Source organism: Armigeres subalbatus, chromosome 3 (assembly GCF_024139115.2).
Source record: "Armigeres subalbatus isolate Guangzhou_Male chromosome 3, GZ_Asu_2, whole genome shotgun sequence".
Lineage (NCBI taxonomy): Eukaryota > Metazoa > Arthropoda > Insecta > Diptera > Culicidae > Armigeres > Armigeres subalbatus.
The window spans coordinates 212386591-212408184 of NC_085141.1; the positions used below are offsets into that span (position 1 = coordinate 212386591).

A 21594-nucleotide genomic window follows, 5' to 3' on the forward strand; every position below is an offset into this window, starting at 1 on the left:
GACGATACAGAAGATTTAGTGGAGTCCTGGCTCCGTCAGCTGACGGCGTTAGAGGGCTCCATCAGTGAAATTGCTACATATGCCGAGGAACACGATGACGAAAATGATCCTCCCGCGCCGGAGGCCATTCTGGTCCGAAGAGAGACATTGCAGCTCCTCTTCGATCAAGCGACGAATGTACTGCTAAAAATCGAAGGCGCATCCGGCCCTTCCGCACGAAGAGCACCTCTACTAAACAAAGTAATGGGAACACAAACCAAATTGTACCGCTGGATCCGACGACGTGACGAAACGATGGAATCGCCTCCACCCCCTCAAAACGACGTGCTATTGGATGCTACCATAGCAGCTGGTACGGTGCGCGCTGACCACTTACCCCGGCTGGAATTGCCAAGATTTCATGGCAGTGTAACAGAGTGGGTGAGTTTTAAAGCACGATTCGAGAAACGAATCGCTACATTGACCGAAGATACCGAAAGGTTCGCTTTTCTCCTCAAGTGCCTGGAGAAATACGAGCCAGCACACAACATGTGCGAAGTGCTCGAAAATTCAGGTGTCTCTTTTGCTACCGTATGGCAAAAGCTTGAGGAGCGCTTCTACAAGAAGCGATTGGCCTTCGAAGGCCACTTCTCAAAGGCGTTTAGAATGAAGAAAAGCGCCAAAGCTTCGGCTAAATCGATACTAACAATTATCGATTCAATTGACAACATGAACAACTCAGCTAGGAAAATTTCAGGCGAGGAACCGCAATCGCTGAAATGCATTGCAAATGGATTACTTGTGGGCCTCGCCAAAGATAAGCTCGACGAAGTGACGCTAGGAAAAATGGAGGAAAAAATGGACCTCCAAAAAATATACTCCTGGGAGGAGTTTAAAACCGCGCTTGAGAAGTATGCCAATCAACTGGCCTGCTTAAACACAAACGAGTCCAAACCAGTTCATGCAAAAACAATGAGCGTCGCTACCCATGTGAAAAATCCCACACAGAAATCCAACAAATGCGCCGTGTGCGTTAAAGAAGGCCATAAGGTTTTTGGCTGCCCCGATTTCACGGCGCTCCCAGCCAAACAAAGGCAAGAAAAGGCTAAGTCGAACGGACTTTGTTTCAATTGTTTGCAAAAGGGACACGGAGTCTCCTCTTGCAAATCGACCTACACCTGTCGTACTTGCGCAGGAAAGCACCACTCGTTGCTACACGAGGACCGTCAGTCGGATGTTACTCCGCAAACAGTGGCCACCGCCTCCGCTTCTCCACAGCCATCAACTAGTCGCACCAATTGACTATCGCCGGGCTACGTGTTCCTGGCTACGGCAATAGTTCACATTCACACAGCCAAGGGAGGCCTCCAGCCAGTCCGTTGCCTATTGGACTCTGGGAGCCAAATTGAAACGATGACGGAAGACACTTTTAAACGATTAAAGGTGCCGCATTCTTCCGAACAAACTGTAATTCTCGGGATCGGAGGACTCGTTCAATCCAAAAGGAAAGCTAAAGTAGTACTAAGCTCAGCTAATATCAAAGCTGTTGGCAGACCAACCCACTCAATCCATCGAAATGCAAGACATGGATGTCCCACATAATATTCAACTAGCAGATCCAACGTTCAACGTGAAAGGCCCTATCGAGCTGCTTTTGGGAGCACGGATATTTTATCAGGTGATAGAGGCGCAACAGAAAAGATTTGGAAGGGGACCCACCTTCCAGAATTCCAAGTTTGGGTGGCTGGCATGTGGACTGCTTCAACAAAAGGAAAATGACTCCTGTGGCAGTCCAATATTTCAAGAATCGACTCTAGGGTGGATAGCGCAAACCCCGTCCAGCCATACGGACCCAACCACCACAACATTGAAAACGGATGACAGTGAACCAGACGAATCAACGTATCCGGAAGATGAGCTCGATAAGCTTATCAAAAAATTCTGGCAGCTGGAAGAAGCTGCAGAACCAGAATCCCAAACTACAGCATTAAATATTAACGAAGTGGAAAACCATTTCCGCAGCACAATGAAAGTGAAAACCGACGGCAGATACGTGGTACGAATACCGCTACGGGGGGAGATATCCTCTCTAGGTGAATCTCATTCGCAAGCCCATCGTAGGTTTCTTGGTCTCGAACGAAGACTTGTACGGAATCAAGAGATATATCAAGAATACAGGAAATTCATGCAGGAATACGAGAGCATGGGCCATTTGGAGCCCATTAGCGATGAAGACTTCAACAGGGCGAAGTACTTCATACCTCATTCCTGTGTCATAAAGCCTGACTCAACATCCACCAAACTAAGGGTAGTGTTTGACGCCAGCGCAAAAACGTCAAGTGGAGTGTCCCTCAATGGCATTCAAGTCATAGGACCCACGATACAAAAGGACCTGTTCGATCAGCTAATCGAATTCAAAACACACAACAAAGTGCTGATGGGAGATATTGCAAAGATGTATCGCCAGGTGGAAGTAGCTGAGGAGGACACTTGGCTACAATGTATTCTCTGGCGGAACCAGCCAAGCGAACCGATCAAAGCGTTCAGACTCACAACGGTAACATATGGGGAAGCCGCTTCCTCATTTCTGGCCTGCCGGGCCCTATATGAAGCTGGAGAAGACTATAGGGATACCGACCCTGAGATTGCAGATCTCATTCAACGCTCGTTCTATGTCGACAATTTGATGATAGGAGCCTCCACCACAGAGGAACTTCAACGAATGAAAGGAGGAATTCAAGACGCTCTCTTACGCCACGGATTCCCTCTTCGGAAATGGGCGTCCAACGACCTCGCAGTACTTGACGGAATTCCACCACAGGATCTAGAACCATTGATTCAAATGGGAGATCAAGAGATCATCAAGACGCTTGGGGTAGCATGGAACCCCACTCACGACGTGTTCCAGTTCATCAGTAGCGAGAAGGAAAGGGGCTCACCCAGAGCCCTAACCAAAAGACAAATGGTGTCAAAGGTTTTGCGCCTTTATGACCCACTCGGCCTAGTACAACCGGTAATTGTGACGGCCAAAATTCTGGTGCAGCAGTTGTGGAACTATCGATTGAATTGGGACGACGAAGTCCCAAGTGAAGCAATAAAGTCATGGAATGAGTTCGAGTCATCATTAACAGAGCTCCAATCAATTGGATTCCCAAGGATGACGACACCCAGTAGAACAATCGTATTGGATCTACATGGGTTCAGTGACGCCTCCGGCAAGGCATACGGATGTGTAATATATTTACACGCTATCAATCTTAAGGGAAATGAAAGCACAACGCTATTGTGCTCCAAATCACGCGTGGCCCCACTGAAAGGCACTACGCTTCCTCGTCTCGAGCTGCAAGCAGCCGTGCTGTTGGCAGAACTAAGTAATAGAATCAAAGGTATCTTGGAAAAAAGAATCACTTCGGAACACTACTACAGTGACTCGCAGGTAACCCTTAGTTGGATCAAATCCCACAGCTCCCGATGGGACACATTCATTAAGAATCGAGTGAACAAGATTCACAATTACACAAACCCGAACGATTGGGACTACGTATCAACGAAGGAAAATCCTGCTGACATGGTATCCAGAGGAATACCTGTCAAAAAGCTCATAAACAGCAAGCTAGACTTCTGGTTGCATGGACCAGCATACATCCAACACAGAGAATGGTATCCTCGCAACGGTTATCAATACGATGCCGCTGCGGAAACAGAACAGAAGAAAAGATCGGCAACAGCACTTGTCATATCACAAGGATCGGAATACACAGATTATATTACCGAATACCCTCACCACAACTCGTATCACAGGACGGTGAGACATTTCGCTTGGTTGTCTAGAGCAATCAACAATCTGAGGACGATAGACGCTAACACAGGCATAAACCACAGAAGGTCAGGCCCTCTGACCAAACTTGATCTTGACCAAGGTTTGGAACTCGTAATCCAAACGATGCAGAACACAATCTACCCAAATGAAATGAGAGATCTAAGAAAAACCGGAGTGATACCCACTAGAGGAGCTTTTGAACATCTTAAAGTCAAAGCTGAACGTGGGATTTTACGTGTGACAGGGCGACTTCAAAACGCCGCGATATCAGATTCAGAGAAAACTCCGATGTTGGTGCCGAAGTCGCACCCATTCGCCAGAGTGATCATAAGAAACATACATGAAAAGCGTTTTCACGCCGGAATGAATCTCGTCATGAATGAATTCCGGCTGCAATTCTGGATGCGCGACCTTCGGCGCACGGTTCAGGGAGTGATACAGCATTGTGTCTCCTGTGCGCGGGCACGACCAAGAAAACTATATCAAGAAACGGGACAACTACCAACCCCAAGAGTCAACGAATCAGCAGCATTCACCCACACCGGAGTGGACTTGTGCGGTCCATTCACAGTACTATTAAATCAACGATCGAAGTGCAAGGTCAACGCTTACGCTTGCATTTTCGTCTGCTTCGCAACGAAAGCAGTACACTTAGAAGTCGTGGAAGATCAATCTGCAGCAGCCTTCATCTCAGCACTACTCAGATTCACCTCTATACGAGGAGTACCAGAGGTCGTGTACTCCGACAACGGAAGGAACTTCGTAGGAGCCAGTAGTGAACTGAATCGCCTACGAAAGGCCTACAACAACCAAAATTTCCAAAATAAAATCATCGACACAGCAGCGAAGAATGGGATCCACTTCTCATTCATTCCCCCACGGAGCCCAAATTTTGGAGGGCTGTGGGAATCAAACATAAAAGTCGCAAAGCGACTGTTTAGTGCAGCAGCCAGAGGAGCTCAACTGAACATAATGGAACTCCAAACATTGTTTTATCAAGTCGCCGCGATAATGAATTCCCGACCCCTGACCGCAATATATGCGGCAGCAGAGATTCCGACACCACTGACACCAGGGCATTTTCTGATCGGTAGGCCCATGCAGGCAATACCAATGCCCACCCAGCCTGAAAACACCGTTAACCTCACCACAAGGTGGAAGCGCGTGCAGCATCAACTTGAACAGTTTTGGCGGAGGTGGCGTGACGAATACCTCCACCAATTGAGAGACTACGCAAAATGGACAAAGCAACAGACCAATGTTAAAATTGGTCAAATCGTACTTATCGGCGACGACCACGTCCCCATAGCAAGATGGCCCATGGGAACCGTCACGCAGGTCTATCCAGGAGAGGATGGGATCGTTCGAGTAGCAGTTGTACGAACGGCTGCTGGAGTATACAAACGCAACGTACGCACACTAGCACCTCTACCTATAGAGCATGAGGCGAACAGGGAAGATGTCAACACTATACCTACAAACGAAGAACGTAGCCGCACGGCTGACAATGAATCTCAATTGACTCCAGAAACCAATGAATGCGAAGAGGATCCCCCGCCTCAAGCACCAGCAATGATTTGGGACGGTCGACTTCGCCCTCGTCCCAAAGGGGGGAGAAAATGGAAGTAACTAAAATCAATAGGAGTATTCACGGTCAAAATAGGCAGTTACCCCATTCCGTTATGAAGCTGATGAGGCAGCTCCATTGCGGTAAACATTGAAGCAATAAACAAAACATTGCTCAAAACCATCAAATCGACAGGAAATATGCCCCCACGGACCAAATGGGTGGCATCACGCCACCGATATATGCAAGCGCATAGTCAGCAACAAATGTGCGCCCAGCAACATTGAGTTCGAAAAGAGTCAACTTCGATCGTACCGCCACTTGGGTGGTATCAGTTATCGTTAACCAACAACTAAGTAACAATGTGGCCGTTCTCAGACAGCAACCCAGAAGTGGAAGTGGAGAACAACATCTCCACGCACGAGGCGACCGGGTACGCGGTCGACGTACTCTTTGTAATAGCAATTGTATTAGCCTTCATTGTGTGGAAATGGAGGCGTAATGCGAGACAGCTCAAATCACTGGAGACGTCGACGAGGCTAAACAACCTCAGCGTTTGAACGGGCACCACCCGATGCCCGCTGAATCAGCGATTCCGGTGCAGCCCGCACCAGGAGGGACAAGCATGGATTGGTGCACACGGCACCACAAATCTAAAATTTCTTACCTAAACTCTGTGCATGTTGAAAAATAAAAATTCAGTTCAAGTCGAAAACTTAACGAGTTCGGTCGTTATTTTATATCACTTCCCTGTATGAGGAAGTTTACAACTTACAACCAGCTTTTCCGGGCCCATCTTGATGAGCTCAGCTCCGATACAATCCTTACCAGCTGCTTTATTGGGCTTTATCCATGTGTCCATAAGAACATTGAAACTGCCTCTATTGAGCATATTTTGCGTAATCATGAAATGTTACAAAATTGATCCCAGACCAGATTAAAATATGACCTTTTTTCGAGGAAACCTGGCTCCTATAGAAACGCGGAACATTCTCTACACCTTTCAAGAACTATAAAAAAGTAATATGGATTGCGTTTCTTGATATCATGAAAGATGGCACGTCGCGTCACAAGATGTTTTTCAGATTACATCAAAAAGTGGCACCTTCCCTGCCACAGCTTTAGTGGCACGCCACAAGATGAGTTTCAAAACTTCCTCTGCTTCAAAGAAAACTCACTCCGTTACACTCCGGGATTATTCTGAAACCATATGTCCAATTCCAATTTTCTCCCCAGATTTGGGAACTAGTTTTCAGAGAGATTTGACCAACAGATTTAATTGTCATGTTCATAATATTATATTATCATAATATTATATTATCATATCATAATATTATTGTGCTCTTGGAAAATACGTGTTACTATTATAGGATCTTCTTCTCATCATTAGAAGGAATAAGCCAGACACCGCATTCAATTTTACCGTAAAGACATTATTATTATTTATTTAATCAGACTAAGGCCGAAGTGGCCTGTGCGGTATATAAGAGTCTTCGCCATTCAGCTCGGTCCATGGCTGCACGTCGCCAACCACGCAGTCTACGGAGGGTCCGCAAGTTATCTTCCACCTGATCGATCCACCTTGCCCGCTGATCGTCGGATCGTTGTCGAGAACCATTTTCACCGGGTTACTGTCCGACATTCTGGCTACGTGCCCGGCCCATCGCAGTCGTCCGATTTTCGCGGTGTGAACGATGGGTGGTTCTCCCAACAGCTGATGCAATTCGTGGTTCATTCGCCTCCTCCACGTACCGTCCGCCATCTGCACCCCACCATAGATGGTACGCAGCACTTTCCTTTCGAAAACTCCAAGTGCGCGTTGGTCCTCCACGAGCATCGTCCAGGTCTCGTGTCCGTAGAGGACTACCGGTCTAATTAGCGTTTTGTAGATTGTCAGTTTGGTACGGCGGCGAATTCTATTCGATCGGAGCGTCTTGCGGAGTCCAAAGTACGTACGATTTCCAGCCACTATGCGTCTCCGAATTTCTCTGCTGGTGTCATTTTCGGCAGTCACCAGTGAGCCCAAGTACACAAATTCTTCTACCACCTCGATTTCGTCACCACCGATGCAAACTCGCGGTGGGTGGCTCACATTGTCTTCTTTTGAACCTCTTCCTATCATGTACTTCGTCTTCGACGTGTTGATGACTAGTCCGATCCGCTTAGCTTCCCTCTTTAGTCTGATGTAGGCTTCCTCCATCTTCTCAAAGTTACGTGCCATAATATCTATGTCGTCGGCGAAACCAAATAGCTGGACGGACTTATTGAAAATTGTACCACTCGTGTTAATCCCTGCTCTTCGTATTACCCCTTCCAAAGCGATGTTGAATAGCAAACACGAAAGACCATCACCTTGCCGTAACCCTCTGCGGGTTTCGAAGGGACTCGAGAATGCCCCTGAAACTCGAACTACGCACATCACCCGATCCATCGTCGCTTTGATCAACCGTGTCAGTTTATCCGGAAAACCATGTTCGTGCATTAGCTGCCATAGCTGGTCCCGATCGATTGTATCATATGCGGCTTTGAAGTCGATGAATAGATGATCTGTGGGCACGTTGTATTCGCGGCATTTCTGCAGTACTTGGCGAATGGCGAACACCTGGTCCGTGGTGTAGCGTTCGCCCATAAAACCCGCCTGGTACTGCCCCACGAACTCCCTTGCAGTTGGTGCTAGTCGACGGCATAAAATTTGGGAGAGTACCTTGTTGGCGGCGTTCAGCAATGTGATTGCGCGGTAGTTGCTACAATCCAGCTTATCGCCCCGACACCTTCCATCCACTCCTGCGGCAAAACTTCCTCCTCCCAAATCTTGGTAATGACCCAGTGCAGCGCTCTAGCCAGTGCCTCACCACCGTGTTTAAATAGCTCTCCTGGTAGTTGGTCAACCCCAGGGGCTTTGTTGTTCTTCAGCCGGCCAATCTCCTCCTGGATTTCCTGGAGATCCGGAGCCGGTAAAATTATGTCCTGCGCGCGTTCTCCCAGGTCCATCACCATACCGCCATCTTCGTCTGCCACATCGCCATTCAGGTGTTCTTCGTAGTGCTGCCGCCACCTTTGGATCACCTCACGCTCGTTCGTAAGAAGGTTCCCGTTTATGTCCTTACACATATCAGGCTGTGGCACGTGGCCCTTACGTGAACGGTTTAACTTCTTATAGAACTTTCGTGTGTTATTAGCGCGGTACAGTTGCTCCGTCTCTTCACGGTCTCGATCTTCCTGCTGGCGCTTTTTCCTCCGGAAAATCGAGTTTTGTCTGTTCCGCGCCTGTTTATATCGTGCCTCGTTCGCCCTCGTGCGGTGTTGCAGCAATCTCGCCCATGCTGCATTCTTCTCTTCCACTAACTGCTCACATTCTCCGTCATACCAGTCGTTTCTCTGATCCGGGGGCACCGTGCCAAGTGCAGCGGTTGCGGTGCTACCAATGGCGGATCGAATATCTCTCCAGCCATCTTCAAGAGACGCTGCGCCTAGCTGCTCTTCCGTTGGAAGTGCCACTTCCAGCTGCTGCGCGTATTCTTGGGCTAGTCTACCATCTTGTAGCCGCCCAATGTTAAGCCGCGGCGTCCGACTTCGACGCGTGTTGTACACCGTCGAGAGTTTTGAGCGCAGGCATACTGCAACGAGGTAGTGGTCGGATTCAATATTCGCACTACGGTAAGTGCGGATGTTCGTGATGTCGGAGAAGAATTTACCGTCGATTAGAACGTGGTCGATTTGGTTTTCCGTTTCTTGGTTAGGTGATCTCCATGTGGCCTTGTGGATATTTTTGCGGGGGAAGAAGGTGCTTCGGACTACCATTCCGCGGGAGGCTGCGAAGTTTATGCATCGTTGGCCGTTGTCATTCGATACGGTGTGCAGACTATCCGGTCCGATGACCGGTCTATACATTTCCTCCCTTCCTACCTGTGCGTTCATGTCACCGATGACGATTTTAACGTCCCGCAGTGGGCATCCATCGTATGTCTGCTCCAGCTGTGCGTAGAACGCTTCTTTCTCGTCGTCGGGTCTCCCTTCGTGTGGGCAGTGCACGTTGATGATGCTATAGTTGAAGAAACGGCCTTTAATCCTCAGCTTGCACATCCTTGCGTTGATTGGCTGCCACCCAATCACGCGTTGGCGCATCTTACCCAGCACTATGAAGCCGGTTCCCAGCTCGTTGGTGGTGCCACAGCTTTAGTAGAAGGTAGCCGCTCGATGCCCGCTTTTCCACACTTTCTGTCCTGTCCAGCAAATCTCCTGCAGCGCCACGACGTCGAAGTTGCGGGTATGTAATTCATCGTAGATCATCCTGTCGCAACCTGCGAAACCTAGCGACTTGCAATTCCATGTTCCAAGCTTCCAATCGTGATCCTGTATTCGTCGCCTAGGTCTTTGCCGATTATATCGAGTCGCATTATCTCTTATATTGTTCGTAATGATTGGTTTTCTAGGCGGCTTATTGGGCCTGCGCAAACCTCCTGTCTCGTCGGAGGGCCGTCGTGTCAGGGCTGTTTAACGTCCCACCTAACACCAGGACTTGGGCTTGTGCGCTTTGAGCGGCACACGGTCGCTTTGGTGGGGCCTACTTGCGGATACATGCAGCTTTTATAGAGGTTTAACAGGGCCCACTGTCAAACCCCACCACATCCTAGGCAAGCCCCACAACTCGCAGATGGCCTGGGGAGGGATCGTCAAGCCCTTGGACATAGTACCTGCTGCCCTCCGTAAAGACATATTAACACCGACTAATCTAGCCAAAGAATATGATGACTAAACCAAATTGAAGTGAATACGATTTTATATATGTATGTTGCGAAATATTGTCCGATTATCAATATGTATTGCAAACGTTGGAAAAAACAAATAAATCACCTCACATATGTGATACTTATCACGAAGCATGACGATCCACTTAAATGTACGGTGTTCCTATACTAAAACAAGACTGCCACATTTGGTACGACGTGACGTAATTTATTGGTATTCTCTTTATAGATGTTTTTTTTGGTTGAATCCTAGAAGTCAACGATCCTAATAACAAACCACAAAAATATATGCCTGACTTGACACACAAACAAATACGCAATTTGTCATGTTTAGTCGATTGGTAAATCAAATTAACTCAAGACATTAATCAAAAATTCGTTTAGGAGTGAACATATAGTCTTTCAGTGCCCCTCGGTGTAATAGAATGGCAATAAGATACGACAAATGGGATTTAACCCCAACATGCTCATCGTCGGGGGTGCCATTAAATATTGTCACCATCAGAAACAATCACCAGACGATATCAGCAACGCACATCGAAGGTCGATGTTAAGTACGAAATCAATCATAATTCAGAGATCAAGTCCACCAAGAGAAAAACTCATCTGAAGGGTTGTTAAAAGGATTCCATTCTCAATGAATGAATCATCGATTTTCCCATCCCTTAGGTGCTTGGTCCCTTGATTACGATGATGGCTGAAATACATCTGCACGTTTCGGTCCTAGTTAACGCGTCATTACACTCGCATTAATGAGCCAGAGGGCTGACCAAACCGCTGGCTGTGAGTAATCGGTGCGGCGGCGGCAGTTGTCGGTGTATTCGCCGATGGGAAACTTTGGTGCTAATTTGATTAGCACGGACTTCCGCACATTCGAACCACATTGTGGTTCCGAATCCGAAACGAAAAGGCTTTCCCGTCGAGAACCAAGCAACAGAGGTTCGCAAAACGTGATTGAAATAAAAAATACAATGTTGTGCTAATTTAGACGACCATCGGGTCTGAATTTGTTTTTGTTACTTATTGGGAAGGATCTCAATCAGCATGAATTATTATTTATTAAACGCATAAGTCAGAGGAATGCAATGAGCATGAAAATCACTAGAAAATCATGAGGTTCTGAAATGTTTCCTGATTGAAACGCTGAAAACCCCTCCGTACGGAAAATAATAGAGAAAGAAAAAGTGCTTTCATCCTTACAACAATAGAATGCGAACACGTTTTGTTTTACTGTCGACCAGATCGACAGTCCGTTCAGCAAAAACAGACGATAATGGAACTGAAAGCCAAAGACTCTGACAAACTGCCGGTTCCAGTCCAGCGGACGAAAGAAACTTCGAACGATAAGTGGTGCGAGTTTGTTTCAATTAGGTCCTGTGATTCCTGCATCAAAATTACCTTGTTCCATTTTGAAATATGCTGGCAAATGTCCCATGTTACCTAAGCACAATACAAAAATAATCCTAAGTAATCGCTTTGCTGATATGTTTTCTCTCCCCATCAGCAAGCCAATCATCGTACCAATACAAGATGAGATCTCGGTTCTGCCGGAAAATATACTAAAATCTCTTCGACTTCTTTTCATAGAAGGACGGACGGACGGCCACCGCAGTGGGATAGAGGACAAACATAAACATAGCTAGAAAACCGAAACTAACGACCAAAAGTTTGGTGAAAAGTGTTCCCTTATGGGACCCATATATTTTCTGGTATGAGTCTGGATAGAACAACAGCCGGAAGGAGGACCAGGTTTGTTGGAGATGTCGTTACGACTTTTGTGTCCTAGTTGTGGGGGAAAGAAATCTTAGTTTGTACTATTTTTATCTTGGAGAACGCTTTTATCCCGTAATTCCCAACGGCGCATGACCAACGGATTCCTTTCTTCCCGCTTTTGTTGCCTGTTCTATTCTATTAGTGATCAACATCCAAATCGGAAGGTTTACGAACACCACAGCAAAAGCGAGTAATAAAACAGTAAACTTTGACAATGTCACCGTCCGAATAAATCGATCCCCCACAGCAGAAAAGCCGTAAACGAGGTGATACTTTTTGCATTGGCAGTGCCGTTGTTCAACAAAATGCATTGGGGAGTGCTTAGTTTTGCTATCACGCACTAAACGAATTTATTCAACAATTTGATTACTTGCGCAACTCTTCTCAGTATTTGCTTGCTGCTATTTTAGCAAAGGCGCAACCGATGAGGATAGTGCTCTGTGAAGACCTTTTCTGTTTCGAAAATATAGATTTGAAGATTGAGAATATAATTTGATTTTTTATTGGTTAAATAACACGGATTATTTAAGCTCCATGCATAAGGAAGCAACCTGAATAAAAAAAGAATAGAATCAAGTTAGTGAGCGACACTATAAAGTTTTTGTCGAATGGAAGGTAAAAGTATGCCGAGAGCGAACAGATATTTGATTTAAGAATTATGGTTTATTTTCAGAAGCTTCTAAACATTTCTAAGCGTATTTTTTGATGAAAATCAGTTAGGTGCATAATCAATAAACAGCTAGCCTAGATGTCTAGAGTTATGGAACAAAAAGACGTAGTCAAAAGGTTCAGCCCTTGGAGACACAGAAATAAATAATGCCCAATCAGTATTACGTAGAATAATTTAAAACGACTACTTTATTCTATTCTTCTTCTTCTTCTTTTTATTGGCATTACATCCCCACACTGGGACAGAGCCGCCTCGCAGCTTAGTGTTCATTAAGCACTAAGCAGTTTTAACTGTGAGGTTTCTAATAGCCAAGTCATTTTTGCAATCGTATATTATGAGGCTAACAGAATGATACTTCTATGCCCAAGGAAGTCGAGACAATTTCCAATCCGAAAATTGCCTAGACCGGCACCGGCAATCGAACCCAGCCACCCTCAGCATTGGCTTGCTTTGTAGCCGCGTGTCTTACCGCACGACTACGGAGGGTTCCCTTTATTATATTACATAACTCTTAAAATAAGCCCAATAGGAAGTCTGTCTCCATAAACACTAGGGTGCCAATGGAAATGACAATTTTGAATTTCTGCAACCAAGCGGCTTGACTTCCGCCAATAAATATTTTCACTATTTAATTTCAAAAGTAACTACATTATCTAAGAGAGCCCCAAAATTTCAGGTCCCTACGAGTTGTAGTTACTAAGATATTTTGTATCAAAGCTGGAAAAGCAAATTATTTTGTAAAAAATATAGCTTGGAAACCGATCTTTGCACGAAACAATTATCTGAGGACGAATTGTATGGGACTAAAAAAGCCTTATGGAGAAAATATTACATTGGAAGCAATTCATGACTCGTTTTTTTTTAAATATTGACTATTTTCAAGACAACACATATATTTGACGCTGAATTTTGATTCCTTGGTCAATTTTGAACAAAAAATGTTGTTGTTTATTTTATTCCTAAATATTACCGTCTTCGATATATTTAATTTTTAAAACTGAAAATAAAATGAATTCTGCCCTTCTCAAAACTCACTCGCGATTCTTCATCACAAACACTAGTACATGAAATTGCCAAAAAATGTACAAACAAACATTTAGATGAACTGTTTGAGAGTTACATTTGAATGAATTACTGTTATTAAGCCATGAAAGGTACATATTAAAATGTTTATTATCAATTTTTATTTGTTCATGATGTATACCTGAATTACAATCATGTTAGAGGACTGCTAAAACAAGTGACTGTAAATGTTTATGGTGATGTGCAATCAGTGGAGGAGCAACAACCACCGTTATCCGAATCACACCCACCAGTAGCTGAACCAAACCCACCAGTATACCAGTATTTTATGATGGCCTTCCACGAGATGTTGAAGTCACTGGCTCTGGCTCAGCATGATAAAATTCTTCTAATTCAAATTCTGTGTCAAGCCATTCCTCATTATATGAGTCAAAGTAAGTTTTGGACCGGGATGCGGGCTGCCATTTTTTTTTTCAAATTTCAAATGCAGATTTTTCAATTTTGTATGGAGTTGACTCTTTTTTTGCTTATCCACAGCGAAGCTTTGGCAGATATAATCCAAAGCTTTTTCAACGCGATCTACCTGACGTCCCTCGTGAGCTCTAAATACTTCAATGAGTTGCCTATAATTCATGATTCACCAAATAATAAGTACAAACACTTCACACGATTTACCTTCGCAATCACAGCTCACTATGCACTCAGATAGACATTCATAAATGTTCTGTTTATTTATTTCACCTAGGTACATACCAATAATTATCGAAAGATGTCCTTAGGTACAGACATTTTTGCTTCTTGTATTCACATATTGGATTTTAATTAATATCAAAATTTTACTTTTTATGAAATAATTTCAAATGAAGCCTAGAGTATTTTCGTAACCCTCAAGAGTATATTGTTTTTTTTTCATATTTATTTGCTTGATACTTGATAGATAATGAGTTGCCTCCTCTTGGTGAGCCTACGCCAAATGGAGTATCATATAGCTGCATAAGCTATCGTGTACACGGCCTACCACGAAGCCTACGACACTTTTCGTGTTATCTACTATCTCTATTTTAACTGTTCTTGATGCTCTTTTGTCATACGCATGGGATTTGTATCCAGCCCATCACAGTCTGCCGTGTATTATGAGAATAATTACATTTAATGTTTCAAAATTAATGACTTTTTTTCGAAAAAGTGATCGGAATCGCAGATTTGCAGCCATAAGCAGCTGGAATTTGTTTTTATGCCTTCTGGGAGGTCCAAAGAAAGTCGTAGTGGTAGTCGCTAAGCGAAACTTTGAGAAACTTTTTTTGTATGGAACTTTTTGTATGAAAAAAATTTTTTTTTTTTCTTCGTGTCATTTTCGGATGTTTCACTACCTATTTTCCCATAACTAACCCGTTCTTCGCAAGTCCATGAAACAAGCTTTCAGAAACTTTTTAAAGAGTTGGAAAAGAGCTACTGTAGCCGAAGATATTGACAATTGAATAATGCATTGATTTTTCAAGAACTAAAAAGTGTCTGGCTCTAATGCCTATATCTTGATAACCATATGGCTTAGAGTGCTGATATGATGGGGTTTAATGCTCCAAAGCATTAGCATTTAGTAGGTCAACTTGAATTACGAATCAGAGAAAGTCGATTTTTTTTATTTTGGCTACCTGGTTTCCCATAGTGCAGTAGCTGAGCCACAGCCATCTGGATCAAAGAACTGTCTTGAAGAAGTACCGTCAGCAACATCAGTAGCATCAGCTTCATCTCAGGAAAGCGTTACACCGGAGCAGGGATTGAACTTATCATTTATATATCAATTAGTATTCAGCCAATAACTCATTCCAGAGGTAGTATTCCGAAAAGCGTTGTATGACAAGACATTCATAAAACGTGTCCTTCACGTCGTCGTCTCCAGTATCTATAAGAAACCTAAAAATGCAGGCTACCCCAAACGGAAATATTTGGACATACAAAAAAGTCTTCGAAAGCATATATTCGATTTTGAATCAGATGAAGATCTTGACTAATTGAAGCGCAAGGCTGCCAATTTCGATGAGATGATATCGCAGCTCCAAGAAAAGTGGCATTTGATGGCAGCTAAGCTGTTTTCAAATGACGATACCTCAATCATTTATAATGTATATGAAAAAAAAACAAACAGTGAAATAATTTGATGAATAATGTGATGTTATTTTTTTAATTTAAAGGTCAACAATTAAGGACTGAATTGGTTGATATCTTTTTATATTTGAAGGACAAAATAGGTTTGGAGAAATACTATACAATCATAGAAAATGATTATTCAACGTTGAGAATAGGTTGTATGTGCAAAAGAGAGTCTTTATTTGCACCCTTTCTTTTTCGATTATCACAAACTAAAGTTTACTTCGGATTTCTTGTTGGATATTTAAAGACAATAGCTTTGACTAGCGTGCTGAAGTGACGAAGTAGCAAAAAATCCATATCACTGGCCTATCGTGAACAAAGAGAGCCTCTCTTTTGCACATACGACCAATTCTCAAAGTAATCTAGAATTCCTTTAAGCTGATTCATTTTTTTTATCTGAGGTTTATGTTTTCAAGACCATACAGGAAACAGTGTGTACACAATTGTCTTGATGTTGATGTATGAATTTTACAAATTTCATGTAAGAATCAGGAAACTAAGTGCTGGTAATGGAGTAATCGCTAGTAAGGCTTGAAAAGGGCGGAATGCAAACTTTTTTACAGTTTTCGAAAATTCAAATTGAAATATCTCAAAAACGGCAATACTTAGGAAAAAAATAAACCACACCTTTTTTGTTCAAAATTGACCCAGGAATCATAATTCGGCGTCAAATACATGTGTTTTCTTGTAAATAGTCAATGTTTCAAAAATAAACCAAAAATAGCTTCCACTAAAACTTTTTTATTTTTAACTTCTCTATGGACCTGATGTCGTTTAAATGTGTGTTTTGCAGTCAAGTTTTTGTTGTAAAAATGGGATGGGTTTTTGGAATATATAAATTTTTACATTGAATATAAATTTTTCTTAATGAAAATATTTTTTTTGATCAGTGTAATATTTTTTTCCATAAACCCCTATTAGTTCCCTCAGTTCGTTCTCAAACAGGTTTTCTAACAATAAACACCCAAACTGCACAATCAAAGCAAATTTGGATGCTGCGACTCAATTGTAACTGAATCTGGTCAAATAACAGTTGCAGCGATCAATTTGAAACATGTGTGCTGGTCGGGCGGTTATCGAGTTGCAATTTTTGCCTTTCTCATACACTAAGTACGAGTAAAGGCTATATATTCGCTCTAAAAACAAACTTTTCATAGAAGGCCCGGAGACGCTTAGTGTTATTCGTGATTTGCCGGACAGTGCTGAGCGAATGTTAGTGATTTGCCGGAACATCTTCTCGACATCGCCTTATGAGTTCTACTTCGAAGGATGATCGACCCGAGATCTTGCTTTTCTACGAGTACAGCGTACAGCAGATCTTTGAGGGATGCTCCGAAAGAAACCTTACAGCAGGCATCGAATACCTTGGTCGTGGTGCTGTACTCCTTTATCACCGGATGACATGACAGGAAACACCATTAGGCTGCCATATCAGTGGCGTAGCCACGGGGGTGGGAATTTCAAGGTGAAACATATACGATCTTTTGTTGACTCGGGGCGAGCTTGCCGTAAGGCTACAATCAAATTGTGGAATAAGCATAGCATAGCATAGCATAGCATAGCATATGTGATTGTACAAATCGTGGGTGGCTATACAATGCTCAATTTAGCAATCTACTGTATATTGCCGCTAATTGGTACTTGGGATTAGTACCTTTTCCTATACAGTAGCAGTTGTATACCTGGCCACGTCCTTACAATCACGGAAGGAAGAGAAGAAATGTTAGTTCAACATCTACTAGTGAAGATGCAGGGAACCCATACTACCTTCATAGATGTCTCGGGAAGGAAAATATGTGTTAGTGGGTAAGGTGAATAATAGGGAGGTCTATTCGACAATTTAGAGCGTTTGTCAATAACAGTATATACTGAAAAAATATTAAAATATATTTATCAATTTACTTACGAACCGTCCAAAGGAGGACAAAGTAACCTGGATTTTACAAATGTTTCGCATTAATGCAAAACACGTTTAACTGCTCACTTATTCACCGAACATTAAAATCAGAACCAAAAACTCGGATTTTACGAATGTTCTGAATCCTACCTGAAACACGTCCGATCACGCACCAATTGTTTACTTACTCGGCCGCGCGAACTATCTGCTTACTGAGCAGAAACACGACAAAACAAGCACTGACGGCCACGCAACGCAGAACACAATATTTCGGCAAACCGCACAATCGTTCTGCTGTCCGAAACAAGAGCCAACACGCACTGAACTGATTAACTTTATTACCGGCCGCGCAATCGCTACAATCAAATTGTAGAATTAAACAAAAAAATTAATGTGCGATCTTGATTTGATTGAGTGAATTTGACCTTCAGGAACTCGCAAGATATAAAGTATCGTATGCTGGCCAATGTTGTGCCAAACAAATGCTTTTTCCGATGATGTACTTTTTTCACCGCATTGTAATGGTTCAGTTGGTTTAAATTAAAATTCACTGTAAATTTGATTTAGTTTTGCCTTAATACTGTCATGTTTCAAACATTTTTGGTGAGTGAGGGAGAAACTCGATGAAATGAAAAGAATTAATGACATTTTGATCGAAAACAAGGAATCAGGGGAAACGAATCACATACGCTCGCCTACTTTGAGCGTATGTGATTCGTTTCCCCTGATTCCTTGCAAAACTTTTCAAAAATGGGCAACTGCGGTTTCACGAATAAATAATTCAGTATGTATTAAAGTCTTAAAAAATCTCACATTCTTCATAATCAAAGGATGTAACCGTTCATCAAAAGCTCTAAATGAATTGCCGCAAACTCAGTGACTTATGCGCCACTCTCAACGTTGAGAGACCACGTGCGGTCGTGTTGTTATAAGTTGCCCGACTTAGCTTTAGGAAGCATGAGCGCAATCTACTAGGGGTTTTAGAACGGTTCCAAAGCTAGACAACGAAAATTCAGAGGTGAAGGTTTCCTGAGGTGAACGCACCGAAGCAGTAAAGTGAACGTAGGCAAAAACGCACTCTATCTGTAGCGCATGAAACGTAAACTCAACACATTACCGGGCAGACTAACACACCACAGGGCTTAGCGAGATAAATAAATTAACGCAATGAAAATTTGATTGAATTTATTTATGTGTACACTGGATTTTGTTTTTACGCGATTTACATTTTCTCAATTTTCCACTCATCCTAAATGTTTAACGTATAGGTATTAATTAGCATGTGATTTTTCTTTGATTTATTCTGGATTTTTTGAAACATGTTGCGAAGAATTTGGTGGCAAATTGAAGTCACACGATCAAAAATACGCGCCAAAAAAAATCGTGTAAAAACAAAATCCTGTGTATTCATTTTTCCAAATATTCATTTTGTGCAGTGTGAGTGTTGTTGTGTGTGTGACATGGCCATGATTAACGGCATACTTGATCAGGGTTTATGCTCTATGCTGGCAGCTGGGTACACCGGCAGGACTGTGTCGTCATCAAGCGATGATGAGGACGGCGTAAGCTACAGGGGATGTCTAATCAGTAGTGCGACGGAACACCAGAGCTCTTCGGCAGACGCATCGCCGAAATGGACACACGTGCGTTGATGGCCGATTTAGAGTTGCGAGAAGGGGCAGTGGCTGATGGTCGGATACTCTGCCGTCTCCTCTTCTCGGGAAGCGTCACGGGTCTCCAATTGGCCTTCGTCTGCGGGACACCAAACCATCGGGACTAGGGGATACTTTTCATCGGAGATTCTCGGTAGGTCGGAAGGCCTCACTTTTCGTTTGGCTACCGTAATGGCGAGTCCGCACGGCACGCGGGGTTCACACCGCGGGAACGGGAAAAAGAAAATCCATACAAAAAGCGTTGTTCGGACGCTGCTGTCCGACGTGAATTTTGGTTAGATGTTAAATTAGATAAATGAATTCAATTACGAAATTACCTTTATGTACTTTTAGAAAATGCACGAGAGTAGAGCGTTTGCTCCGTGCGATACAGAAGATTCTCGAACTATTCATATCAATAAATTGATTAAAAATAGAAAAAATCATACAATCAATCTTTTAACACGACATCAGAAGTAACGCTTTCTTCTAATTCACTTTTGGGTACACACCTTAGAAAAAATTAAATTCGCCAAGTTTCAGAAGCACATATTAGTTCCTCATAGCTTTAGAATAATTGAAATCACAAATACATTGAGGAAAGACATTTAGACGAGTTTTATAGGAAAAGTTAAAGTATGCTAAATAATTTCTCTCAAGACTCATTAATATTTAATCTGACTAAATTCCAAGCTCTGGGGCCCTCCTTAGCCGTGCGGTAAGACGCGTGGCTACAAAGCAAGACCATGCTGAGGGTGGCTGGGTTCGATTCCCGGTGCCGGTCTAGGAAATTTTCGGATTGGAAATTGTCTCGACTTCCCTGGGCATAAAAGTATCATCGTGCTAGCCTCATGATATACGAATGCAAAAATGGTAACCTGGCTTAGAAACCTCGCAGTTAATAACTGTGGAAGTGCTTAATGAACACTAAGCTGCGAGGCGGCTCTGTCCCCAGTGTGGGGACGTAATGCCAATAAGAAGAAGAAAAAGAAATTCCAAGCTTTGTCCTTAACAGCATATGAGAAATAGCAGTTTTTTATTACACAACTTTATGGCAAGCGGCAGTTGTGCAAATGGTTCATGAAATATTTAATATTCATTTAATTAATGAAAGTTATTATAATTTATTTATATAGTAGAAAGTAAACAGCTAATAGAAAGAAATTTATTTACTGAAATACTAGATAACGTTACAAGGAGAACATATGAAATTATTTATTTTCAATTTATAGCATTTTAATAAAACAGCGATGATCTTTCAGTAGGAAGAAGTGTGTCTGAGTCAGGGTTTGTAGAAATCGCTCTCAATGAATTGTTGGCAGTGGTTGATTTTCAACCCGCCGCTACCATATCCAGGCACTATCATATATAACCAATACCGCCAGAAATGTGTATGGCGAAAGACATCTATCGCGGATTTTCTCAAATTTTTTCATGAAAAACTATTTGGTACCGGTTATGTAGGAAGGCGATAGCGACTGTCCGGCGTCAGCAAGCCGGATTCCGTGCCGGAAGATCCTGTGTGGACCATATTGTCACGCTCCGCATTATTCTGGAGCAGGTCAACGAATTCCAAGAGTCCCTTTACTTGGTATTCATTAACTACGAAAAAGCTTTCGACCGTCTCAATCACGAGAATATGTGGGAAGCCCTGAGACGCAAGGGAGTTCCTGAGAAAATCATCGGTCTCATCGAGGCACAGTACGAGGCCTTCTCGTGTAGAGTGCTGCACAATGGGGTCTTGTCCGACCCTATCCGGGTCGTAGCTGGTGTGAGGCAAGGATGTATTCTATCACCGTTACTGTTCCTCATCGTAATCGACGAGATTCTGGTAGATGCGATTGACCGTGAACCAAACCGCGGGCTGTTATGGCAGCCTATAACCATGGAGCACCTAAACGACTTCGAATTGGCTGATGATGTTGCACTCCTCGCGCAACGGCGCTCTGATATGCAGAGTAAGCTCAACGACCTTGCCGAGCGCTCCTCTTCGGCAGGTTTAGTCATCAACGTCAACAAAACCAAATCGTTGGATGTAAACACGGTGACTCCTTCCAGTTTCACAGTAACCGGGCAACCAGTGGAGAATGTTGAAAGCTTCCAATATCTTGGTAGCCAAATGGCGTCAGACGGTAGTACCAAGATCGACATAGGCGCACGGATCAAGAAAGCAGGGGCTGCCTTTGCGAGTTTAAGGAATATCTGTAAAAACAGGCAGATAAGTGAACGCACCAAAATATGAATTTTCAACTCTAACGTGAAATCTGTGCTGTTATACGCTAGCGAAACATGATGTGTATCAGTGGAAAACACT

At 43.3% G+C, this 21594-nt stretch overlaps 2 protein-coding genes across 2 annotated transcripts in view; both read left to right on the forward strand.

The window, feature by feature from the left end:
* Positions 1–21594, forward strand: part of LOC134219175 (potassium channel subfamily K member 10-like) — a 350538-nt gene that overhangs the window by 38245 nt on the left and 290699 nt on the right. The window lies entirely within an intron of this gene.
* LOC134222276 (uncharacterized) lies at positions 1556–5428 on the forward strand. Its single transcript, XM_062701420.1, has one exon. The coding sequence runs from the start codon at positions 1556–1558 to the stop codon at positions 5426–5428; it is 3873 nt and encodes a 1290-aa protein (XP_062557404.1).